This window comes from Pezoporus wallicus, unplaced genomic scaffold (assembly GCF_028554395.1).
Source record: "Pezoporus wallicus isolate ANWC-B61680 ecotype Strahan unplaced genomic scaffold, APGP_CSIRO_Pwel_v1 contig_3058, whole genome shotgun sequence".
Classification (NCBI taxonomy): Eukaryota; Metazoa; Chordata; class Aves; order Psittaciformes; family Psittacidae; genus Pezoporus; species Pezoporus wallicus.
This window is the reverse complement of record NW_026641153.1, coordinates 5,383,292-5,410,648: the sequence shown is the minus strand read 5'-3', so window position 1 is coordinate 5,410,648 and position 27,357 is coordinate 5,383,292. Positions and strand designations below refer to the sequence as shown.

At 44.2% G+C, this 27,357-nt stretch overlaps 1 protein-coding gene across 3 annotated transcripts in view; it reads right to left on the bottom strand.

Moving 5' to 3' along the window:
* Positions 1-24,144: 24,144 nt before the first annotated feature.
* Positions 24,145-27,357, bottom strand: part of FAM107B (family with sequence similarity 107 member B) — a 59,185-nt gene continuing 55,972 nt past the window's right edge. For all 3 annotated transcript variants that reach the window (XM_057422427.1, XM_057422426.1, XM_057422428.1), the window contains exons 3-4: positions 26,617-26,770; positions 24,145-24,734 (exon numbers count right to left, since the gene is read on the bottom strand). In XM_057422427.1, coding sequence (XP_057278410.1) covers positions 24,618-24,734; positions 26,617-26,770 — 271 coding nt within the window. In that variant the 3' untranslated portion in view covers positions 24,145-24,617. The remainder of the gene's footprint in view (positions 24,735-26,616; positions 26,771-27,357) is intronic.

Below are 27,357 nucleotides of genomic sequence, written 5' to 3'. Positions count from 1 at the left end.
GGGATGTGCCAAAGCAAAGGACAGCACTGAAAGACCAGGCTCTAACAAGATTAACCTTTCTTTCATGTAAGCTCTTGTGGTTCCTAGGACTAATGAACCACAGATGTATCAAGAAAGACAGACTAAATACACCTGCAGGAAGCAGGCTACTAAGAGTGCATCACAGGAGAGAGGTACATGTATGACACCATCCATAGAGAAACCTTTCATCTGAGACGATGTCTTAGGGAAACATGGGATACTGTTCTGAAGGACTCTATTTGGGCCCTTTAGCCACAGGATTAAACACCATTTGCTGTCTTTGCAGTCACCCGCGGGTGCAGCAAGCCGGGCAGGGTACCATGAGCTACCAACCGAGCCTCACTCATTGCTCTGCATCAGAATGACAGTCAATCACACAAAGCATTGTATCAGCTCACATGACAGGGATCACATTGGGTTATAATGCTGACTCTGCTCTCTCCTAATTTAAAATGCCTGATTCCTCCCAGTTAATGTTTTAAAGCTGTATTTCATATGCTGTGTTGCAGGAGTCAGGTATTTTCACACCCATCCCTGTATCTCTGCACCTTAAGAAAACACAGACTCCGTGCATATCAGATGCTTAAACTGTTGTTGGGGATCACAAAGCTGCAGAACACTGAGCCCTCATCTCCTGTCAGAGAAATCTCTTCATCAAGGGATGGGTCCTGAGCATCACCCAAGGACAAAGCAGCTCTGCTGCCTCCTTCAACCCTGACACCACAGCCGTGGCCTTGTAAGAGTAAGATGTTTGCAGATGACAAATAGGAGAGGGGAAAAGGGAGACTGATAGGGGAGGAGGTGCTGGGGAAGAAAGCAAGCAGCAGTGCTCATTAGAGACACGGGGAAACGATGCTTTTCATACCTGCCCCACTCCCTTTTGCTCCTTCCATTCTTCAGACAAATGAGATACCCACGGTGCACTCAGTGTGCTGGTGCGATTCCTCAATTATTAATGGGAGATGCTTTGTTTTATTTAATGCCGTGGTTTTGATTAGTTTATTCTCCTGGGACATGCTTCCCACCTCCTTCATCTCCTTATTTCTCCTCCTTTCTTTAGTCTACCTTTAACCCTTTATTTTTCTTGCATTACAATGCATTCACATTGCTGCTTCTGGCATCAGGTGCTTTGCTAACACGGGCTCAGGTGAGCCAGGCATTTCTCCAAAAGACCATACATTGCCATAGCTCCTTCTTGAGAGAGGGTGAGGCTTGATAGAAAATAATGAGAACTGGCAGGTCTGATGATCCAAAGCTGAGAAACATATGCTTGGGCTGCCTCCTTCATCTCTGTAATTGGGTTTTTCCACTCCTGTCAATTAGGGCTGATTTTCTCCCCCTCCTGCAGCAGCATGTCTCCAATGCAGGGCACTGTGCGAGTGGCTGATCACAAGAGTGGCCTTGGGATAACTGGCACGAGGGCAATGTGCAGAGGTAGGTTTGTACAGGACCATGGAAAATCCTCTGGGCACATGGAAATGAGGGTCTTATTTTCTCTTCTTGTCTCCAGAGCAGCCTGGGTGCTATGTGGTGACATACTTACAGACAATGCATGGTTTTGTCCTACTTCTGCTTAAAGTCATGAAGTTTATTTCCAGTGGTGCACATAGCGGGGATTAATCTTAGCTGCAGCAAAGAACCCCGCTCCTGTGTCAGTGGTCAAATAGGGGCTTCAGATAGGGTAGTATCTCTTTTCGGAGAGCAGTGTCTGCAAAGGATGACTTCTTACTTCCCCTAGGTTTGACCTTGCATCTTTTCTCTAGTCCTAGCCCCATCTCTCAATGCAGTCAGAAGCCAAGCATGTGGACCAAAGCTGGGGAAGGCTGAATGGAGGAACCATCCACCCAGTGCCTCCTAAAGACAAGCCAGGTAGAAAACATATTTCTTGGCATTATTCGTATTTCTCAAGCCTTTGACAAAAAATTCACTGATTTCTTTCCATGAACGTGTCTCCTGGTGGGAAATGTCAAACTCGGCAGCTCGAGAGTTAGGAAAAAAGGTGAGGAATGCATTTTAAATTCTGCCAAACGATTTGGATGGCTCATCCCATTGCTGAGCAGGACAAAACTCCTCACTTTCATCTCCCATCACACACAGCAGCTCATTTCAAAGGGGAATTCAAGGCTGCGGACCCTGTGTTGGGTGCAGCAGTCACCACTGTGGTCACCAGCTCAGCCACTGCCCTGCACATGCTGTTACAACCAGAAAATACTGAACTGGATTTGAAGAGATTTTTGACCTATAAAAGCAAAAGAGTTAAAAGCTATTAACTCTGAAAAAGTATTTCAAACTTCACATTGTGTAACATGAGCCTGTTCTTCTTTTTTTATTGGAAAAATAATGTAAATATTATTATTATTATTATCAGTAGTAGTAGTATTTTTCTTGGCAACTGCAAAACAAGTTTCAGAAAGGGCAAAAATTCCCATTATAAATACAGCAGCAAAACGCTGACAAAACCTTTCCTCCTTCTTGCTCTTTGCTTGTACTTTTTGAGCTGGTGTTCCGAAGTCTGCCAAAGGTATCTTGTGACCTGAGACAAATATGAGGTTGCTCAAGGACCCTTCTGGACTATGCATTTAATACCTGGGTGTTTGCAGTTATGGATCCGATCCAGTAGAGTCCAAACTCTCTGCAACTGCCCAAATGGAAGGATACTGATTTGCCAGAGAACTGGGTTATATTACAGATATTGCAGCTAAAGCTCTCCTCTCTTGACTAAACAGTGGAGACACATTAAAGACTGATTTACACATTGTAAAAAAGAATTCTCCATGAATGTTACTGTGGGGCTGTGCCTGGAAGGGGCACGCCAAGATGGGCTCTGCACATCTGTGTATGCAGGGAAGGAGTGAGCACACGCACTCTTTACACTTCACCAGTTTTTCACCTGAAAAGGTGCTGAAATGGCCAACTACTATTGTATTCCATATAACACTCATGTCTGCACAACTAAAGAGGTTTATCTGAGGAGCTGTCAGCATCAGGCATCTGGGGCAGTTATACACCAGCCTGGCTGATAAAAAACTGTGGTCAGCTTCAGACAAATTATTTCACAAGCCTCAACACCAATTAAAGTGCATTTCACTTTCATATCATATATTGCGGGTATCTGTATAAAGAGTGAAGGCAATATTGCTGGCTGGCTCCTTGTCTGCATATGTGAGTACCCCCCCAGTTTGCTCCTCACAAATACATAGGTTCCTTCCCAGACCTTTGCTCTGAGCACATTTGCAGAGATGTGCTGGTTTTCCATAGACACCATGAAGAGGAGCCACAATTCAGATGGCATGGAAAAGGGGCTTCCCAGAATGGAGCATTGGAGTAATTAATGATCCTGAAGAATGAACTCCAAGGAGTCTGTGACTGAGAATAGAGATGCACTGACATGTCTGTTTAATCAAGGTAGAGAAATTAACAGATCCACAGAGTCTGTATATAGAACAAATTCCACTTGGATGCTGTGATTGAAATGAAGCCAGATTCTGTTAAGTCTTAAGGAATCATTCTAATGTTTTAAGAGAAAATGTTCTACCTGCCGCGGACTGACATCTTTCTGAATCCCATTGGAGCAAGTGAAAATGAGAGAAGAAAACTGGATACCACAGCTGAGATGTTCTGCTGATACACAACAGTACAGTTAAATAATAATTTTTAAAGCTATGTCAAGGTAAAGCAACTGTTCTTCTTAGCAGAAACTCTACCCAAACACCAGGAACCCAAATAAAGAGCCGCAAAATCAGTCTTTAACCTGAACCTCTGCATCCATCAGCAGACAGTGGCTCGAATGTTAAATTCAGCCTTAAAGCTGGTGTCATGCTGCCAACCCACCCTTCACATAGTGGTGATTGCATAATTAATATTTAAAAAATTGGCAACAAAATAGATTGTATCAGTTGAAAATCTAACTCTGAATTTTCCTGAAGAATGATCGACAGTGTATTATTACTTGGGATTGTAAGTACTGGGCCTTCAGATCACTTACATTGTTTAAAAGACCCATAATAATTTTATAATGCCTTACATTTGCTGCCCTTTCTAAGCTTTCTCATTTATTTTCTCTTCTTCCATCATCTCAATTATCATGGAAAGTGGATTAATGCCAACAAAGACAGACAGAGCTTACGACATCTCTAAACGCCCAAGAGGAAGGTAAGTCCCTGGGGAGGCAGGAGCCTTGAGCTCAATGCAAATTTCAAGTGAAGCAGAGCAGGGACCAGCACCTGGCTCTTTCACTCTTGAGAGACTGATCTAATTGCTGGCTATTAGCCCTCTATATGACTCAGAAATCTGCCCAGGGCCTTTTCTTCTTAGCAAGTCTAAACCCAGGAGCTAATCACTGGGTCTTGAAATTAGATGCTTAAAATGTGCTGTTGATCTGACAATAAGCAATAAGTCAGAGGAGGAAAACTGACCCTGTCCTTTATCTCCTACATTGGTTGCATACCTGAAGCATGACCCAGCTTATATGTGTTTGTCACAACAGCCTTAGGATTTTCTGTCCCAGTTTCCAGACACATTGAGTTCTGCTTTGGCAAGTAGATCCATTATCCGTAAGAGGCACTACTGCTACTCCAGAAACTGCAGACATCACTTCCAGAGTTAGATTCCTGCTTTCCAAGCCATGACGCTTTTCTAAGATGTATCCCCAGATGCCCAGGTCATATCCCCTTTGTTTCATGTCAGTCTCAAGGAGCTCCCATGATCTCACTTGTCCAAGTGTTGATACTAACCAAATTCTGATCCCTAGGGACCAACATTAGTGGAGATGGGGGATATCAAAAACACAGAATGCACAGTTTTGGCAGAACCCTGCATCTCCTTCACCCTTTAGCTACTCTTGCTGAATAAGATTCAATGTGAAACAGCCATAAAAACAGCAGAGGTGTTGATTTCCCACTATACCTCTGTTTTTCTCTGCTTTCCAGCCTGCCTGAAATCCTCTGATCAGCTTCACTATGTCTTGGCAGGTCCAACATCTTGGTGGCAAGAGAAGGGGCCCACTGAGAAATGACTGATATGTTCCTTGTTGCAGGGCTTGGAAGGGGCAAAAAGTGTGTCTGAAAAGAGTCAAGTGCTGGGATTGCCTGGTATGGAAGCATGCCCCACAAACCCATGGCCAGGCATTGATTCCTCAGCCTCCTCTCCTAGCAGCCCATTACACTCCCCTGAGACACAGTTTCTTCCTCCCATCCAGAATGAACAAGGGATGGTCATGATGTGCGAGCGGCAGCAAGTTAAATGAAATACCAGGGCTTCATAACTGAGAAATCCATACACACAGGAGGCAGTGGGGAAGGAATGGCTTTGAAGTTAAGCCAGTCAGTGCATTCCTCTGGGTTTTGGTTGTCTTACACTCATTTTTTTGCTATTTAAATATATGCTTTTATATGGTTGTGTAAATAAATGAGGACCTGGAAAAGATCAGTATAAAAAGTATAGAAAGCATATATACATATATATATATAAAGTATGTATAGAAAGCCACAGTATAGAAAGTAAAGAAATTCCTATGCACCAAAGAACTAAACCATGACAGTACATTGTACAGCCCCCTCTCTCAGTAGCAGGCATTAATAATACCATGCCGGAGTGGTGGTGTTTGGATGTTCTCACCTTTCCATCATGCACTTCTCTGCACCCTGGTGTACTCCTAACTGAGTGTTTGTCCTGCTCAAAACCCCCAGGTGAGGAAACACAAAGAAAGGAAAGCTCTGCTCTGCTACTTGCTCCCAATCCAAAGTTCAGGGCAAAGCCACCCAAATCCCTTCCAGTCTTTCCGACAAGCAGTAGAGCAAAACGTGAAGTGTTCCTCCAGGATCCAGTAGTTAATAGGTATTCTGCAATAATTTGGGATAAAAGAAAAAGAATCAGGAAAAAACACAGTAGGAGGAAAGAGATTTTTACTCTGTTCTGTAAGATATTTATTTCCAAACTGAATTAAAAATCACAGCAAACTGCAGTCCCTTCAAACAAGAACAATTTTTAAAATTGCTTTCCAGATTTATTTGGCATTTTAATAAATGACTATTTATAAAAATAAAGTGTTAAATTACTTACAACAAACTGAGCAACGCGTGGCTGAGATCATTCAGCATAGCGACAGACAAGGTGCTATTCCTTTATGTTGTGTCCTTTCAGACTGGAGACCAGAGAACAGAGTGCTCATGAGTTGAAGAGTAAATCAGAACCGTTCCAGCACTGGAGCTTCATGCCTTCTGTGAGATTCTAAGGTCATCTTACTATACAGAAAAGGAAATGATTACAGGAAATATTACACTTCATGCTTCTGCAGCTGGATTAAGTATTTTATTACTCACCACCGAGGACACTTCTGCTTGACACAAGCATATTTGTTAGAGTATTTTATTAAATTACAGCAAACATATGAATTCAGAGTGGGGCTATTGAAAAGCTAAATGCAAGAGGAACTGACACCACAGTGTCTCAGCAGCAATAAAGCTGTAATCAGTTTTGACAAATCTTACTCATGTGCTTTAGGCTCATCAAGAAGTTGTTCAGATACCACCATGGTGGAGTGGAAAGGAACAAAACATCAGGAGCTCCATAGAAATGCAGCACTATGGAGAAAAGGTCCCCAGAGATGCTTCTCCCTTTTATTCTCCAACAGCACTACAAAACTGAGTAAATAACTGGTAAATACTTTGATATTTAGAAAGATTTGGCATATTTGTTAATAGCCCTGCCTCCTGACCTTTCATGACTGCATGGACAGTTTAACTACCACTTTACAACATAAGGTTCTGGTCCCAAAGCTGTAGAGAAACTGTAGGTGAAAATAAAATTATCCCTATATATTATATCCCTATCTATTAAATCCCTATATATTATATCCCTATCTATTAAATCCCTATATATTATATCCCTATATATATACTATATATATTATATTGGGTTTAAGGATTTTTTTCAAGGCTTGTTTCATGAACTTTGTAATTCTTCTTTGGTTTTTGAACGTTTGAGACCAATAACTTTATGTTCTTGGTTTTGCTGTTTCTGGCAGAACGATTAAGAGCTGGCACTTGCTGTGCCCCAAGACAGCCTGGTAGGACCAAACCCTAAGTAAGGAAGGCTGAAGGGCAGTGGCTAGTTCTTTCCTTCTCCCTTGGACATGACATGCAAAAAAAGAGGTATAAAAAATCACTGGCTTCCCACTGCCAGTGGTGGTGGACACCCAGTGGATCCCTGCTTAGAGTTAAGTCATTTTTCATCCCAGTCCAAAAGGAAATTACATTCAGCAACAATTAGACCAGCCTTCTGTAAGGATGTGGGGTGCAGTATGACCCCATTTATTGTTATCTATCTCTCACATGAGAACTACCATGAAGGGAACATTTTTCACATCTGCAGTCCGTAGGAGGCATTTTTCAAGGGTTAAAGGCTTCTTGCTCATCACAGGACAGCGAATTTCCCAGAGGAATGTTCATCCCTTATTCCTTTCACTCTGCTTTGTATTCCTGGGAGTCATTAGAGCACAGGTACATCTCGAGTCATTTTTGAAATACCATAGGAATTGCACAGCTGAGATTACCTCCTCTCTCTAGCATGCAAATCAGCCCTAAGAGGGCTCTCCTGGAAAACAATTCCTTACATTTTTTCCCAAGGGTATGTGTTCTTTTATTTGTCAGGGATCAAAATGCTTATGTGACAATACATGAGGAGCTAGTTAAACCTGGATTCCTTTGAGGTGGCAGCAGCTTTTTCTCCTCTTCATCTCTTCTCATTCTTTTTTACCCATTCATAAGGTTTCCACTGAGCCCAAAACTCAGAAAAATATCCTTAAATGGTTGTTCAATGTCTTTGTGTGCCAAAACAAGCCAGTTTCTCTGCAGAATTCACTTAGGCACCAGTTGGTTACGTGTAACTTCTTGTGTGTAACTTCATAGACTCCTTGGACTTTTATTTTCCCTACTCAAAGCCTGCAAGTAGTCAAGAGTATCTCTTACAGTGAGCTCCATTCCACCCAGGTTCAGTGGTGCAGGATTATCATTGGATATCTGCTGCATTTCTGTTGAAGTCTCTTGACCATAGGCATGTCCTTTAAGTCTCCATCCAGAACTAAGTAGCAGGTGCCAGACGTACAAAAGAAGATACAACATATTTGCTCCTAATGTAAAATCCTCTTAAAATCTAAAGCTTTTCTGTAGTCAATGGAGAGGGAAATGTGCTTGGAAGATTTCCAGGGATCAAACCCAACTAAGGACCTTTATTTGATTGCATCTCTTTGAAGACAGACACAGACAGTCTCTCCCAAGGTTAAATGTCCTTCTAGATGGTGACGTTAGATGCGTGCTCATATTCCAGTGTTTCCATAAGCGTTAGAGGCCCAGACCCAGGTCACTAATAAATCACAGTTTGGCCACTCCATCAGGACTGAGATTTACATAACTAACCAAGAGCTTTGGTGTCCAATGAACAGAGCACTTCAGGTTCTCTGATTGTTTCTGAATCCAGACAGGCTGCCGGCTCTTTGGGTTGGGTCCCCCACCCAGTGCCAAACGCACAGGCGGTGCTACTGTGGAAGGAGCCGCTCCATTGACCAACTCCACAGGGAGTCCTTCCTCCACACTTTGCCTTGTTGCTTCACAGAAATAAAACTGCTTCAGTTCAGGCAGCATTTCTAGCTCCTGGAAGGCTCCCCCAAAACAGAGCTGACTGATAAAGCTGTGAGCTGCTTATTCCTGGTGTTAGTCACCCCAAGCCAAAGCCACCGGAAACGATGGCACCATGGAGAGGAGTTCAAGGGTCTAATGCAACGAAGGACCTGTGTGTTCAGCTCTTTTTCTCCCTTACAGGAGCAAAGTTTTATTCTTTTTCGTTTCCCCTCTGGAGAGAGCTTTATTTAAAATTCTGTTTGTACATCTCTTTTTTTTTCTCTTTAGTGCCCTTGAGCCTTGAGAAATGTGGAAGCTCAAGAATTCCAACTTCAAGGAGGTTGTTTAGAAAAACTTCAGTGTGTTACAGTGTTTTGTAAGCCCCAGATGCAGGCTGGTGCCTTTGATTATTCATACATGCCATTCAGACTCTGACTCTGTCAAACATTCTTTCTTTCCACACTATTGGACAAAAAAGTCCTCATCCAGCAGGTGCCTTGTGAAGCAGAAAATGCTAATGTTTGTGTCTGGCAGCAAAAACAGAGGCTCTGTGCAGGGAAATCTTGGTGTTGTCAACCCCTCTTTTTCAGGTAGAGCATGCACCTATATCACATTTTTATATCATCACTGTAGATTGGGCTCAGAAGAGAATAAAGACCTTAAATTTATGGCCTGCCTGACAGCGGTTGTCCCCTGCAGCTCATTTGACTATTCATCATTCTCCACACAGTCAGTCCTCCATACAGCTGAGGATGTTGCCTAGCAGAGGATAAAACCTTGGTTATGTTGTAAATTTAACATTATACATTAAATATCTGTGCTATTATAATACTGATGTAAGATATTTTATATGTATTAACTCTCTAGAGCTCCTTACAAAGATATTTTGACTGTCACATCCTGCACAGGTTGCAGCTCCGGCATTTACACAACATTCCCATAACAATAGACTTGAGTTTCAACTGGTTGAAAAGCCAAATCAATGTAACACCAGTACCACAGCTCTACTGATTCACAGCAGGATGGGCTGGCAGCACTCTCCTCCTCTTCATCCTGTAGTGCGAGCTCTTACCAGCTCTCCAGGGACAGAACCCAAGCTCAGTGTTACCTGTGCCTCAAACAGCACAGCTCATCAGCCATGGGAAGGAGGTTTGCTCCCTGCTGGGAAGCTGTGAGGCCATGAATCCTTTGGCTTGGCTGCAGACAGAAGATGCCACATCTCTTTGAATCCATAGCTGCCCATTAGTGTGGGTGTCCATGCTCTCCTGTTGCACTCCTTAACCCCCTGTGTGATGCTGAGACACCAGTACCCACTACCTGCAGACACTTGTGTTGCTTTCCCCTTTAAAGATCATGCCACCTCCTGCTGCTGTTGCTCCTGGGACCATGCCCCAGACACAATCCGTGGTATCCCAAGCCATAGCTCCATGTTGAACACTGTTGGTGCAGCCCAACAACATGGATGTCTCCACCAGGAATATTTTCTTGACATGGGATGCTGTATCGCTCCATATATCTTCACCCCTAACTCCATGCAACCCTGTTAGCAGGCATCATCTGAGTTGCCAGCCCCCACTGACACTTAAAGCGGGACTAGATATCAATGTTTAGGTAACTCCAATCTACCAATATTTAAGCAACTCAAATCTGCCAATATCCTTACGTAAACAAGCCCAAAAATGGAATATAGAAAAGCAAGGTAAGCAACAAACTGAAAGGTGAGGAGCATGATGGCTGCTCCAGGAGCTTGTGAAATCTCCAGCTTTGGAGATAAAGGTCTTTCCCAACATGGTTGATTCTATGATTCTATATTAAAAACTCATCTGGATGTGGCTGTGAGTGACCTCCACTAAGCTGGCCCTGTTTTAGGGTACACACCAAGGTCCCTTCCAGCCTGAATTATGCTATTCCATAATCACACAGAGGGTAAGTGAAGATAAGGCCCATAGAAGATTGGAGCTGCTAAGGATAGGTGTTGCTCTGGCTCCTCCAAATGACGGAGAGGGAATGGTACGCATCTCACTCAGTGCTATGGTATGATTTGATTTTCCAGAGAGAAGCCATAGCTTAAGAACAAGCGTATTTATCTGATTTTCATTAGCCAGGCACAGAAATCACTCATGTCACTTGAACTCTCCCCTTGCTTTTCAGTTCTACAGATTTTCCTTAGAAAGCCTCTGAAATTTAGAACCATTCCCAGGGAACTTTCCAAATCTGAGAAAGCAGAGAATACTGAAGAGCACTTTTCTTCCTTTAGACTACTTCATCAGTTTTAATCACCAGAGAATATACTTTCAAAGGGACACTTAGAGGCAAACAAATCATGCCAAAGAGTAAGGGGATTTCCATCCCTAAATCACCATGACCAGCTTTCAATCCTACCTGAAGGCAAAAAGAGAGGCAGAGGGAAAAGCGGCAGGTGCAGCAATAACTAGGAAGCTTTCTTTCTTTGGAACCCACTTTCTTTGCTCATGTCTAGGAAGGATCCCAGGGGAAATGGGTTCAAACTTAAACGGGAGATTTAGGTTAGATACAAGGAAGAAGCAACCTGGTCTAGTGGAAGGTGTCCCTGCTCATGGCAGGGGGGTTGGAACTGGATGATCTTCAGGTCCTTTCCAACCCAAACCATTCTATGATTCTATGGTTCTACAATCAACCAAAATAGCATCCATCTTCTCCTTGCTGCAGACAAGGCACCAGCTTTAATGGTATTTTGGACTTGCCTTCTAACACTGTATTTCTTTTTTAATTACACTTCATTAGTTTTTGCCTTCCAAACTATTACACATGGCAATCAGAAACCCAGATACAAGTACACTCACCTCCATTTTTCATGTACATTCATATTGTTTTCTGCACATTCATATTGTTTTTATGCTGGGTATGTGATATACACAACACGTTACTACTAGAACACTTGGTACCAGAAGGCTGAGACCTGAACACGAAAGCAGTTAGTCTGCTGGCTTCCCACTGAACTCAGTGGCTGTTCAGTCTCAACAGGAGCGAAGAGCTTCAGTGTTGGCTGAATCACAGCCTCAAGGAGGAGGCCAGGACCACACAGAGAGCTAGAATAGTGCCAAGAAGAAAACCCAGGAGCTTCTTGGCTCTTTGTTCCCCATTCAGGACATGGGATCAGGCTTCTTCACTGATTTCATGTAAGAGGAATAAGGGATGTCATTAGGAGCCAAAGGCATGATTTGGAGATGCCCTGTGCATCTTTTCAGAGTGGCTAATGCTCCAGGTAACCAACAGAGAGAACAGTTGAGGAGATGGATGTAACCAGATCTGAGCACAGCTCATTGAGAGGAAATGAAACAGAGCTGCACAAAGAACTAGGTTGAAAGCTAAGATCTAAGCATAATAAAATACACAGGTCACAATATTATTTGGTAGAACAATAGAGAATAAAACAAAGGATTTCTGGGGATGTGACATTTGTAGATCTGCAGGAGTATTTACAACTTTGTATGAGGCTTAAGGTGGTGTTTTCTCAACTCTCCTTACAAAACAGAAATGTTAAAATACATAAAAGAGAGCACTGAATTTTTCACAGAAGAAGGCCATTCATGACACAAAGCCTCTCATTAAAGCACTTTCTTAGCACAAAGAAAAAGAACAAACTACACATATGAGATGGTCCAAGCAGCTGCCTCTGCTTTCCTCTTCTTAATGGATGACCTCGAGGCAGTTTTCCCCTGGCACACACACAAAGCTTCACACTGCATCAACCCTGCTCCTACTGCTGTGGGCTGAAGCCACGCAGAAACACAATGGAGAGTGCTGGAGCTCCATGTGCATGGAGCACCATCTGCAAACAGACCCAGCACCGCTCCTGGTGGCTTCTGAAACACTGAGTTCACACAGCCCACAGTGCATGCTTCGGAGCTTGAAAATAAGCTGAGATAGTTCTGAACTGGCTTCAGTGCCCTTTCCATGCGCTAACCCCTGCCTCAAAAGAGGGGAAAAACAATGATCGGTCACGGCTGGAAGAAGGGTCATGCATGTCTTCTAGTCAAAGTCTTGTGACATTTGGGGTAATCCTGATATTTTCAAGATAACCAGTGATTTTTGAGACTTACTTGGCTGAATACTGGCTGCTTTGAAGGAGTTGTTATGTGCAAAATGCCTTCATAAAATCATGGAATGGTTTGGGTTGTAAAGGACCTTAAGATCATCCAGTTCTAACCCCCCTGCCATGGGCAGGGACACCTCACACTAAACCATGCCACCCCAGGCTCTCTCCAACCTGGCCTTGAACACCACCAGGGATGGAGCATTCACAACTTCCTTGGGCAACCCATTCCAGTGCCTCACCACCCTTACAGGAAAGAACTTCCTCTTTATATCTAATCTAAACTTCCCCTGTTTAAGTTTTAACCCGTTACCCCTTGTCCTATCACTACAGTCCCTAATGAAGAGTCCCTCTCCAGCATCTTCATACGCCCCCTTCACCGAATAGCTTTGGTTAACTATGAGAGCATCTTCTTAGATGCTTTCCTCTTATTTGAATGCTTGGGCATTCCAAATATCTTCAATTTTATTAGCGTAAGTATAAGGATGCCATCATTGCTGCACATCAACAGAGTGATAACAAAATCCAACTACAAACTCAGCCCAGAATCCAGAATGAAATGTCGTAGATTTTGCTGAAATCTTTAGGATTTATAATAACTGATGATAAAAAATCCTTACGTTTTCCTGAATGCTTGATTGCACAAATCCAACTCAAGGTGGGAAACAGCAGATCTGGGACAACCTCTTTGACACAGGCTAGTTGATATGAATGATATCTGAAGCATTCTGGTTGGAGGCAGATTCTGTCCTTCCTCAAAAAACCACCCCAAATTTGGAAGTCCCTGATAAACTGAGGAATAAATCATGGATTGTCTGAGGAATAGATCACAGATTGGTAGAAGGGGAAGCCCAAGATTGCCCTAGTCAAGAACAGTAGGTCTATGCAGGAACTGTATCCTTATGGGAAATGGTGCAAGGAACTAAAACTTCATCTACATGAACAGGTGACTCTAAAATGCTTTGTTGTGAGATCAGATGGGAAGTCCTTAGACTAGTGAGGAACAAAGGCACTGGTGCTGTTGGACAACAAGGATGCTGTGAGTGTTTGAAATCTTCCTCCAAAAACCCTTGAAGTGCCAGATGGAAAGCCAGGATCCATTGTACAGACCTATTTGGATGGGCTCAAAGAAAGAAATGCTTTCTCTAGAGATAACAGGTGATGCAGGATCACTGGTGTCAAGGTGATCTATCTGCTGCTGAGATTTCTTCCATTTCACTGGGCAAATCAACTTAGGTCAAGGGATATCTTCTGTGTACCAAACCGTATCTCTCCTTGTCTGGCTGGTCTTGTTCCTGCCTCTGGGGCATCCTAATGCTGGGGAAGGAGCTGGAGATTCAGCTGGGAAGCAGCAGGTTGGTTAATCAACCAAAGTGAGGACAAGAATGTCTGCTTCAGGATGTCAGGATGGCGCAGCCTGGACCCAACATGTGTTTTACCTGAGCCTTCCTGGAGGCACAGAGAACACCCATACAGAGTTGCTGAGGGTCTCCACTTACAGGAACAAACCTCTGTGTGGCAAAAGAACCAATAGCACTCACCAGCCTCATTAAAGATGTAATCACTTCTTGCTTGGAGGATGGAACACTCAGCACCCAGGGGCACCATTCTCTGTGCTCCCAGTGGGGAGAACATATGCTTCCTCCTGATGGAAGAGTGACAGGAGCATTTCAAGTTTGTCTTGAAACTTTTCCCAATTATCAAAACCAGGCTGTGTGAAAAGTCCATCTGTACACCGAGCCAAAAGCAGTTTACACCTAAAAGTTGTTTTAAAACAACTAGGAATGTTGGTTGATGAGAAAATGAACATGAGCCAGCAGTATGCGCTTGCAGCCCAGAATGCCAACCGTATCCTGGGCTGCATCAAAAGGAGCGTGACCAGCAGGTTGAAGGAGGTGATCCTGCCCCTCTACTCTGCTCTTGTGAGACCTCATTTGGAGTATTGTGTGCAGTTCTGGTGTCCTCAACATAAAAAGGACATGGAACTGTTGGAACAAGTCCAGAGAAGGGCCATGAGGATGATCAGGGGACTGGAGCACCTCCCATATGAAGGTAGGCTGAGGAAGTTGGGGCTGTTCAGCCTGGAGAAGAGAAGGCTGAGTGGAGACCTCATAGCAGCCTTCCAGTATCTGAAGGGGGCCTATAGGGATGCTGAAGAGGGACTCTTCATTAGGGACTGTAGTGATAGGACAAGGGGTAACGGGTTCAAACTTAAACAGGGGAAGTTTAGATTGGATATAAGGAAGAAGTTCTTTACTGTTAGGGTGGTGAGGGACTGGAATGGGTTGTCCAGGGAAGTTGTGAATGCTCCATCCCTGGTGGTGTTCAAGGCCAGGTAGGACAGAACTGGGTGTCAGGTGACATGGTTCAGTGTGAGGTGTCCCTGCCCGTGGCAGGGGGGTTGGAACTGGAAGATCTTAAGGTCCTTTCCCACTCTAACTATTCTATGATTCTAAAAGAGATGAGTAGCTTTGCAATAAGGGAGCTCTCAAAACCAGAAATCCAAGCTGAATTGAAAGAACCGCTCTTTAATCCAAAACTCCATATAGAAAGAAGTTGATTTATATTGTGGTTGAGGCCACAAAACCACCAAAATATCAGTAGCTGGTACATAGTTCCAGCTGCAGGTGAGACTGCAGAACCAGCTCATGGCTACAGGGAGCAGAAATCACTGCATTTCAGCTTGCTGGGTTTGAAGTGATTTCACTTCAGTTGTTGAGGATGCGATACATGTCAAGGGGCTGGAGAATTTACAATGCACACAAGAGTGCTTTAGGGGAACTGACTCTCAGCAGGTCTCTTTGGCCGTGCCCAGGCACCTTGTTGTACAAACACAGTGCTGGAGGAGAGCAGGTCCTGAGGTGTGCTAGCACAGCAGAGGAAAGCACATGATTTAATGTTTGGTTTTGGAAACCCACAGGTTTCCCCTGACCTACAGCCTGGCATGGAAAACACTACAGGTAAAGTGACAGCTGGAGTGCTTTGATATCCTGAGGTGATGAGATGGCAGAAGACATAGAATCATACAACTGTTTAGGTTGGAAAAGACCTTTAAGATCACCAAGTCCAACCATTACCCCAGGAGTGCCAAGGCCACCACTAAACCATGTCCTGAGCACCACATCCACACATCTTTTAAACACCTCCAGGAATGGTGACTCCAGCATTGCCCTGGGCAGCCTGTTCCAGTGCCTGAGCACCCTTTGGGGAAGGAATTGTTCCTCATCTCCATTTAAACCTGCCCTGGTGCAGCTTGAGGCCGTTTCCTCTTGTCCCATCCCTTGTTCCTTGGGAGCAGAGCCCAGCCCCTCCTGGCTCCATCCTCCTGTCAGGCAGTTGTAGGGAGCGATGAGGTCCCCCCTGAGCCTTCTCTTCTCCAGGAAGACCCCCCAGGTCCCTCAGCTGTTCCCCATCACACTTGTGCTCCAGGCCCTGCGCCAGCTCCGTTGCCTTTCTCTGGCCCCACTCCAGCACCTCAATGTCTCTCTTGTAGTGAGGGGCCAGAACTGAACAGAGGATTCAAGGGATATTTCCTAATGCCCCACCAGTCTGGTACTCACCTAGAGGCTGTCTTAAGTCTTCTACAGCACAGTGGTCAGAATGCCTCATAATTAGCCCCGAGGGCAGCAGCCTTCCCAAGGAAGAGGCAGCACAGCTGGATTTCAGCAAGGACAAGGAACTTGGTGCCACACTTTCCTTGCCAGAGGGGAACTTGCCATTTCCAGCCTGCATCTTCCAGTCTGCTGCTGCCAGCCCCAGAAAGTCTTGGAGAAAGGACTTTCAAGAGGAGCTCACAATCCAGGGGGAAAGGCACCATGGACACCTGGGTCTAACAGGGCCCTCGGGAACTCAAGGGTGGGAGGTACAGCAAGCTCTGCCCACAGCACCTACATCCAGTTTGCAGCAACAGAGAGGCTTTACCCAGCACCAGCAGATGCTCCATGGGCTAGACTTGAAGCTCAGACCATAGGGCAAGAACATACTGTCATTTTCCTGTACTTTTGTGCAGGACATGCCTTTCAGACCAGGTTACTGCCCCGGATACATCTCTTTCATTATATTTCATAATATATTTCAACAATTCCTCCCATTTTCATGTATTCATAAATAAATCTGCGTGGGGTTTACGGACCAACAGCAGTGCTTTAGCTCGGGGGTGTGTGGGACAGCAAATGTGGTCCATGTTGTGTATGGATGTGGCTGGGGGGCTGTGAAGCAAGCATGGAGGGGGAAGGAGGCACATGGGGGTTGCAGAGGGCCGGCAGACCCCCCAGACAGGAGCAATCCCTTGTAGGCAGATGGTGAAGACTCGGGGAGGAAGCGAGTGTATTCGCACATCGGGAGGTGGTTTGGATGCAGGCAGGGAAGTGTGGCGGAGGCTGCCCGATTTGGCCGGGCTGCTGCTCGTTGTTATAGCAACCGGAGGAGGCTGCTCTCAGCCAGAGGATGGAGCGAGGACGGGGAAGAGGAGCAGGTTTATAAAGCAAAGGAGGGAGTTTGAATAGGTGAAGAGAGGGAGAAGTCAGAGGGCTGGAGCAGGATGAAAACTGCAGAGGGATGGGCAGCATATGTGGGAATGGGGGATTCTCCCCACCTTTGTTCAGATGGTGTCCCATCACATCCCTTCCCTGGGGGAGAGCAAGGGTTGGGGTCCCTCTCCTGCTGTGAACAGGAGGGCACAGCAACGCTCCCCAATGGCAGCAGAACAAACACTGATGACGGTGTAGACAGTGGGAAGAGGGCAAAGGGGGTAAAGCACAAGGAATCCTCTGCAACAACTCCATAGTACAACAGTGGCTGCTGTTGCTGCTCAGAGGGAAGGACCAGTTGGGAAAGGCTGTCCCAGCCATAACCCTGGTACATGTGGGCCTTGGATCTCTGCAGTGATGTGCCAGTGCAAAACGGTCTGGAGACTCCTCAACAGCCACCCCAGACCCCCCTGCTCCCCCATGGTAAACCAGATTGAAACACCAAAAACCCCTTTGTGAATCCAGCTCCTGAGCTACTGAGACCCTGGAAGACACTCCAGGGTTTTCAGGATGATGCCTCAGCACAGCAGAACTGTTAATGACATTAATGAGCATAACCTCGCGTTCATCCGGCTCACAGCACAGCCAGCGCCAAGGGCTCAGCACAGCCGCGTTTTCAGAGGACAGGGTTGGAGAGCCCTTCCCAGGGTCATCCCGCAGGGTCGGCTGCTCCAGTAGTCGCGCTTTGCCCAGGAGATGGCAGCAGCGGGTGCGGGTTCCAGGCGGGAAGCCCCGGGAATTGGGCGGATAACCTGGATAATGGTAAATCATCAAGCAGGCTTTCGTCCCTTTAAGCTGTACTATTTGGCTTTGCCCAGTGATTGTCTTTATGTGGTTTAGGCGTCTTGATAGTCACACAACTCCCATCCTCATCCAGCTTTTATCATCATGCCCCTTATTTCAACTGGGGCTCTGAGATAAAACCTCAGTACAACTCTACAGGTTGCTCATTTACGCTATGCAGACATCCACTCTGAATGTTGATTCCTACCTGCTCCTTCCCCCTGCATACACAGCATTCCTCATTTCCACTCCCCAGAAGCTGAGGCTTCAGGCTGGGTTTCCCTTCCCTACCATCAGCCTCAAACACCCATTTTAAAGACCCATCCCAAGGATTTCTCACTAATTAAATGCTTTTCATTACAATCCAACCCTTGGAAACAACCCAAGGCCAGGGAGACCTGAATAGGCAGCAAGAGCTTGGAGTGAAAGGAATCAAAAGCACAATGGGGCTCGAGGGAGAGGGGGAAAGACACAAGGTGCATTGGATGTGAACACAGAACACACAGGCTGGGCATCATCCTCACACTAGCTGTCTAACCTTGGCTACGAGGTGGAAATCTTCATCAGTCAGCGACTTGTTTTCCCACTGTCTATTCCTCCTTGTTAGCTCCTCCTTTTCCCTCCCCAGACAGCAATTCCTGCTCTTCAGGATCAGAATCAAGTGGGTCTGTCCACAGAGGAGCCTTTTAAAGCTGGGGTAGCTTGCAGTTCACCACCAGTCTGGTTATCAGCTCGATTTCCTAACAGGCAGGGAATAGAGTTGTTGCTACAAAAAAACCAGAAGCAATAAGAAAATGACAAAAAAATTCAAGATCTGTGCTTCAAAAAGAATGTCCTGCTTGGTGTTTTAATGAGTTCATTTCATTTCTATTAGAAATGAGAGGAAAGATTCCCTAACAAAGCAGCCGTTGTGAAGGAAAAGGCCAAAAATGCTTAGCAAATTTCCAAAAGCCACGTTTTTGCTGAGCTGTGCACTTTGGAATTGTACAGAGGAGAATTCACTCAAGGATTAACACACAAATAAAACTGGATGAAGATGTGGGCTGAAACCATGCATCCTCCTCATGGCACAGGACTTAAGTGATGAAGGGCCTTCCAGGTTTGATAGCATTAGTTTAAAGGGCTTCTCTCATTTCCTGCTGCTACTGATAAAAGCAAATCCCTGATCAACTTTTCATGGGAGACTGTTTCAGGCTTCATTTCCCAAAGGAATTTCAAAGGCAGATATCCTGTTGGACATAACCCCTTTCAGATAGGCTGGGTTGCTCTAGAACTGGTGGGATCCAGATCCCTTTGCCTTTCTATACCGAGTGATACCACTTCCAATAAACCTTGCTGAGGGCTTAGGCTTGCTGGGTGCTCTTTAATTTCCGAGCACAATGAAGCAGACTTGGCATTTCAACTGCATTATGAAAGATGTGTTCCTGAACAGCTGAAGAGGGGGAAAGAAGCATGTTTCTGCTTCCCATCTAATCAGGCTGCAGTTTCCCAGTGCCAGCCTCAATCTGTGTTAAATTGATCATGCCATCCACCAGAAAGATTGGGTACATAATAGAAGTTAACCCCAAAACTGATTACTCAGATAATTAAGTATTAGAGCTATAGTGGGTTACTCCAGCTCTTGGTGCCACCTCTCAGGTGCTTTATGTTTTCCTTCCCTCACAACCACTGCAGAGACCCACCTCCCATTCCCTCCAAGTCAGGCATTGCAAGCTTCTTTGGAGTCCGAGGAAGGAAGGGAACTGTGCTCCCCAGGGCTGGTGTGTCTGCACTGATCCAGCGAAAAGCACATTAGCTCAAACACATCTAAGTTGAGCAAAATGGACCCTTGGATACCCAAAGAAAAACAGAAGCAGTCCTCATCTAACCTCAGAGAGGCAATACAGGCAGTGATGGACCCAGTGCAGCCTTTACCTAGGTCTAAAGCGATGCCAAAGGATGAGCTGTTGAAGACAAGCACTGGAATGGGAGTCAGGATGAAGGATGTCTGTGATCTATTACCACCCCCAAATACTTCCTCTGGCCCTGGTCTCCACCACCTCCATCAAGGAGAGTCATCCTTAACATTTACAAAGGCATCACAAACCTTTACTCTGACAGATGAAAGATTTCAAGTAAAACCTCCTCCAGATCTCATTAAGTATTCATGCTCTTCCTATTGCAACGCCTTGGGAACCCAACTTGCCTTCCCGTTCTTCACCCCAAAGACATCAGTTTTGACCTGTGGAAACCACACTGAAGCTATTCTATCTCAAGCTGTCTTGCTCCGTTGTTTTCTTAAGTGCAACTGGTCATCACAAGTGCCATCAGGATGCCATGCTCCTCATTTTAGGTTGGGAATGCTATCCATGGACCCTGTAACAGCATCTAAAGAGACCTCAAGGTACTTCTTCCCACATAGCTACGGCATGACACAACCCATGTGCATATGACCACAGAAGCACAAGCAAAGCCCCCAGCAGACCAGCCCCTGCAAAGCCACATGACAAAACACATTAGCTCAATGCAATATGCAAAGGGAAGATCATGTTTTCCACTGGGCATGCTACAAAAGCAGATCACATGCCCTTACTGCTTGCTTTCTGGAGTGAAATATCAAAGGATAATTCAAAACACACTTGGATGTGCTTGAGGTAGGAGACTGCAGGGCAATGGCTTCAACAGGCCTCAGAAACCCACCCCTCATTAGCTCCTGTATTTTTTTTACCTTCCCCACATTTGACAGCTCCTGGAGTGGGTCCAGCGCCGTTGCATCCGCAGCACTGCCAGGACCCATTCCACATGCTGGGAATTTTCTGAAGGAAAAAAGCATTTCCTGACATCTGTTCTGAATTCGCTGTTCTCCCCCTCCTCCTGACTTCGTCTCACCCCACATCCCTCCATCGTCACCTGACCCTGGCTGACCAGAGCTCACTAGTTAGAGCTGAGAATCTCTGTGGAGAACACAAAACCCACACCTCTCCTAGCCCTGTTCCTCCTCCTCCTCATTTTCTCTGCTGTTGACACAGGATTTTGCTCTTTGCAATGAGCAATCTGTCCCTAAACCCTAATCACTTGCACATGCGTTTTCTTTTACTGATTCAGGTTTTTCCTACCAGAACGATGGGCTTGAGTGACGGCCAAATTAAAAAAGCCTTTGCAGGACTGAACCCACAACCAGGTTCATCCTTTTAGGATGGAGCTTTTTCAATGTGAACAATTCCAAGGTGGAATTCTATTCATTCTGATGAAGTTAGCAGGATAGAGAAATGATTTCCTGTTATTTGATTCCATCAGAAGTTTCCCTTCACGCTCTGCCTCACCTTGTGCTAGCTGAGCAGCTTTCTGCATCAAAAATAGTCAAAAGATAAGACTGAGAGACACAACAAGCTGCTTCTGCCAACTAATCTGCCAATAATTCTTCATACGCACACATGGATGCAGCTTTAAGGAGCCAAAAGTCATCGTGATCTTGTTTTTTCCCCCTATATTGCAGAAGTTTAAATAATCTGGGTTATCTCAGTGCAGTGCCCGAGGTTCTGTTTGCAGCAGGACATGACAGACACCACCAGGTATGCCAAGCATGTAAGTAGATTTTATTAAGCATAACTTTGGTTCTAAGTATTCCACCCTCATTCTTGTCATAGCTTTAGTTAAAAACAATTATACAAGAGCAAATACAAAAAATATTAAATTATGAAAACAAATCCATTAAGGCTCCCTTTTTATATTTATATATATTTATATATGTACACTCAAACAAGTGCAGATATTAACAGAAGGTTAAAGACACAAAAAATGCTATAAAATTTACTGCTATACTATCAAAAGCAAGAGTTTTAAAAAAGTACAAAGTGGTAAGTAAGCCATTTTCAAATCACTGAAGTATTTGCCAGATTGCTTCAAACCCTATATGGCTAAAGGGCAGATCAGGAGTTGCTTACACTCACTGACAAGCAGTTTCTCACTTGAGCAGCCGCACAGGACACTTGTGGTGTGACTAGCTGACCACCCATTGCAGGGTTGCCCATTCTAGCCCAATCCTGACTTTAAAGACAAGCTTTCGCCTGTCAAATCGACATGAAGGTGGCTGGGATTCCTAGACTAAAGGGTCAGCAGGATTCAAGGATGTTCTAACACACACATTGATGTTCTGTTCACACAAAGAATTAATTCCAACTGAAAACAAAAAACTACTGCACACTGTATGTACAACGGAGTTGTCTGGCCTCCTGTGTTTCAGAAAGAGAAACTCTACCCTGAATCACAAGCTAACACGGAGAGAAAGCAGAATGCCTCCAGCCTTGAAGGGCCCAATCCAACACAGTCCCCGAAGCCAAGAAGAGGTCCTCATCCCACACTGACTCCGGTGCCATTGGGATTACGCCAACTTCATTTCACTGTGCATTTGTGGAAGGGTTACCATGTTCACCAAGGGGAAATGGCAGAGAAATGGTCTGCTCAAGCCAAAGGAGGGTTTCCTCATCAACTTCTAGACATTTCCATACTGAGCAGAAGGTTAATTGTGGCGTGGAAAGCAAGAGGCATGAAGTTTGATAGGCTGGGAGTGGCTAAAATAACACATGAATGTGGCATGGAAGGCTTGTGTATAGTGCTGTCTCAACAATATGAAACAAACTCAATCAGTGCAAGTGTTTGTGCTGCCAGAAAGGAAGATCTTCTCCTTCCAGAAGAAAGGAAAAGAGAGGGGAAGAGCCTGCAGCACTTGGGTTGTTCCTTTGTAGAGAAAATACAAGGAAGAGTCTTACGTTTGGCCCTTGTTGTATGTCCATAATCTGAAGTCTGGTAGACCAGATTTAATCTTCTAGACGCGAGTCATGCTGCAAGTCTAAATCAATGGCAATCCACTTATCACAATTCAATTTACTCTCAATCTGATTCTGTCCTCATTAAAAACACCTGGATCTTGACAAATGGAAGTCCGTATCTAGGAAACACTTCTAATTGTGAGCATTTGTTATGCTGAAATTGGATTTAAATCGTCCAATGCTTACAGGAAAGGGAAAAGGAACTAGAAACACCCCCCCCCCCCCACCTTTACAATATAAACATGCCACTCTTGATATCAACAAAACGTGTTCTCAAACAGTTATAGCCAATGTAATTACGAAGCAGAAATTATTTTGTTTAGCATCCTAAGGCAAAGGCTAGGATTAGATCCTCAGGTGATAGGGATGAACACGGCTTCAGTGAGAGCTACGACTGTGCCAACTAAGGAAGATGAGGATTTCTCCCCTCAGATTCTGAAGATAAGATATCTGCACCCATTCACACCAGGTAAAAAATCAATTCTATAATCCTACATGAGTGATCTCTTCCCCTCTTCTCATCCCAGGCTTTCCTGGATATCTAGTAGTCATAAGCATGAAGGATCAGATTCTGCCATCCCTGTGCAAGCTGAGCAATATTTAACTTAATGGCAAGTCACAGGGGCAATTTGTGGAAAGCCAGAAAGTGACAGGATTGGACCCAAAGACTCAGTGGTAAACACACTTCTCTTCTTTCTTGAGGCTAAAGAAAGGGTGGGATAAAATGAATTGCATTTTATACCTCACTTTAGAGTATCTCAGTAGATTCCAATTATTGGTCTGGTGTGGCTTAAACACTGCTCTGGTGCAGGAACTGCAACAAGTTCCTGCAAGCAAAGAGCAGGAACTGATAACTATTCTACGATTATATGGCAAATCAGTGTCCTGATTTCAGTTCCAGCAAATGAGTTTAAACACTACCAAGTAACATGTTAACACTGTCCTCAGATCAGCATGTCCCTGGAGGAGAAAGGTCACAACAGCGAAGTAGGTAGCATTTCAAAACACAGAAAGTAGAAGACGGGTTATTTTGCATTGAGAGGTAAATCCACAGGTAGCACTGTACAGGCCTGTACACAGCAGTGTAAGCTTGGAGACAGATAAATCAGCTTCTGGGTTTTCCCTGGTGAGAGGGTTTCTGCTCTTTCATAGCCCAAATTCTACAAGATGAACAGGGAGAAATGGGCTTTAAGGCTGCTTAACTTTTCACTGCTGGTGAATTTTAAGCATTCTTAGCCTGCCCAACACCTGCCTATCCTAGTGGGGATGGGCAGCAGCGATCAACATACCTCATATCCCCCAGATCTGATAGAAATTCCAACTAAATGCATATTCTTCTAGGATATACACAGGCTGTAGGTCTAGATGGAGCAAATCTACCTGCACAGCAAAGCTTCATAAGATATCACAGGAGGATTTTTGTTCTGCTTTAAAGCAAAATATAATCTGTGTATCTCCACTAAACTAGGATCACAAAAGATAAAGCAGTGCAACACTGAAGAAGTTTCTCTAGTATCCCTGGTTGAAATCTCTGAGTAAGCACATCAGACTGGTCCATGACACTTGAACTGACAAACAGGCTCCTTGTCCATTGATCTCAGGACTGCATTTGGCAAGTCGATCTGTTTACAGTGCTGTCTTTTTAATCCACACGTCCCAGGAATTAAATATCTCATCTTCAGGTATCAGCTGGATGCTGTTGTTTTCCCTCTTGAGGGGCAAAGCTGAGACAACTTGCAAAAGCCTCTCTCTGCAGGAAAGCTGGAAGTCTTAGCAGGTGCTGGCTCTAGGAGTCTGGTGCTTCTGTTGCTTCCTGGACCGTCCTCCTCAAGTTGCCCTTGACTTTGACAAATTCAGGTGCGTTTTCCTGCTCTTCCTGTATCTTCTGTTGCTCCAGTTCCAGCTTAAAAGAGAAGCACATGTGAAAAACAAAAGTATATAAAATAGATCATGGAAATACAAGACAAAAAATCTAAAGGTTTCAAGAACTGGCCACGCAAAACTCTTTAAACTGCTTCCCTTCCTCCTCTCATGGAAAAGATAAAGTTGCATTTCTTTAGGAGTATCTGCTCTCATAAACCATAGAATTTTTTAAATCCTTGGCTCTAGCTCATTCCAGATGTCAACAAACTCTGCAAGCCGAGTCCAAAACCAAGAGGAACCATTTTTGAAGAAATTCCTGGATATCTTCATTAAAGAAACAACAATAATTCCCATCTCTGGCTTTTACAACAGGACAAGCACTAATGTGCCTTGTTGGAGAACACATGCCAACAGCTACTACTGAGCACACTTGCAGGATTTATTTCTGAGTGTGTAGGTATGGATTTCTGTATCGAACTTTTGCTGTATCTGTTTTGTCTATCACACAAAGCAATAATAAAACACAAAAATCCTCCTTGGCCCTTAGTTGTTCATTTTTGAGAGCCCATTCACTGACATTTTTAACCCAGCTGGAGCTTCTATGCAGACACTCAAAATTATCATGTGAGTAATTACTCTTGGGGCAATATTACTGTACTATTCTGTGCAGTACCCATACAGAACAGGGCTTACACATCACACAGAACATAGATTGCTTAGCAATCCTCAGTGAAGGCAGATAAGCTGGCAGAAAGGAAGAAACAACCCTTTAGAAAACTAACAAAAGCTCCTCAAAGAGGCTTTTCCTTTTTAACAGACCAAGGTCTCCTTGATTAATGGGGACCACATACAGCTCACCTAAATAATCTTTCCTTTGTCTCTGGCTCACTGGGAAGGGGCATGCCTTGATGCAATAAATCATGACAACATTCCTCCATGAGCTGCATTGTCAATTAATGCCCTTTCTATCTTGTTTAAAGAGTCACAACACTGATTGCAATGGGCAGGCTTTTCCTCTTCTAGAAGAGTTTTCTACTCTCCCTATGTTCTTGGATGGTTCAGTTTCAAATCAAATCTTCCTACAAGCTGAACGATTTGAAGCTGGGCCCTTAAGAGCAGAAAGGAAAAGTGACAGGATGGCACACTTAAAAACAACAATTAATTGATTTCCATTGACAAGAACAGGAGAAACTGTTTTAAAGCATTAATTTATTTAAAACCAAACACAATGCACCAGCACAGTGACTTCTCTAATGAGGTGCTTGTTTTACTGTAGAGGTATTTCCCTGTAGGTACAGGAAGTGCTTTAAGAGGCACAGACACACTTGCCTGCCCGGGTGTCTAGAAGTAAGCTTCACCACAATGAACTCCTACTCCACATCATCTCCTTAGCCAGAGTCTGAGTATCTTCCCCTTCATTTGAAAAGGGCAATGGGCTCACACATTTTAAGGCTACAAAAGATCTTTGAAAGTCATCTAGTTTCTTATGTAACCCAGGAGAAAGAATCAATTGATTTAACTCTTTAAGCATCCACCAGTTTTGATACACTACAGTCTAACAGCCATTCTTAGTGGATCATCTCTTAATAGTTAGTCTAAGAAAGTTGACTAGTTCATCACAGTTCAGTGGTCAAATAAGGTCAGTGCTCCACACACATTCCTGTTGCAGGATTCATTTGACCTAAGGCAGACACCATATGCAGTTCCTATACAGTAAGTAACAACAAACAGGTAATCACAGAGTGTGATTTGACTCATCCTAAGAAGATATCTGATATCTATTGGTATCTATCAATAAGACATTCTGATCAGAGGTAATGTTACAAAAATTGGCTGCTGCTTCTTTCCTGTCTACAAAGGAAAGTCTCAAAGTGAGTAGCTCAGATGTAGACAAATACAAGTAGTGTTACTGCCCATCTTACCTGCTCCAGTTTCTGCTGCCGTTTCAGTAGCTCTATTTCCAGGTCTGATTTCTTCTTTTGTGCTTCCTCTTCTTTTTGTTGTTTAATAACTTGATCTCGTTTCCTTTTCTCCATCACCTTCTGTAGCTCTGGTTTGTTTTGAGGTGCAAGACCCCTGCAAATTAAATGGGGGGAATGGTGGTGGTAGGGAAACAGGGGAGAAAGAGATCAAGTTTAATTAGCAGACATTCACATAGGATTGTATAGGTAGGTTTTATAAAGACCAGTAGTTGCCTATTTAGATATATTGGAATATTAATAATTGAAAGGAAAAAACCACAGACATTTGCCTGGTTTCTACAACCCCTTAAACTAGAATTTAAGCCATATTATTCCTGAGGGTGTTTCCCTTTAATATGCATGCTAGTGTTTCTCCTGTATAATTCACTATTTTGACTTTCATCTTTAGTCTTTCCTCTATTCCCTTAATTTTAGAAGACTGTATTAAAAATCCCATCACAAATCAAGACCAGCAGAGCTAGAAACCAATTTTGGACAAAAAGAGTTCTCCTGCTGGCTGATAACTTGGAGAGACTGTGTTTACAGTCCTATGTAGGGTATTATGCCCAGAGAAGTTTGCATGGACAGCACAAAAAAGTGGTGTCCCTCTGGATTTTGTCTCACTGTCCTGGAAATCCTGAAAGTGTGAGAGCTTTACCCATGTCTGTTTGCGAAGGCATTTCCAGTGAGAGCTGCCAGGCT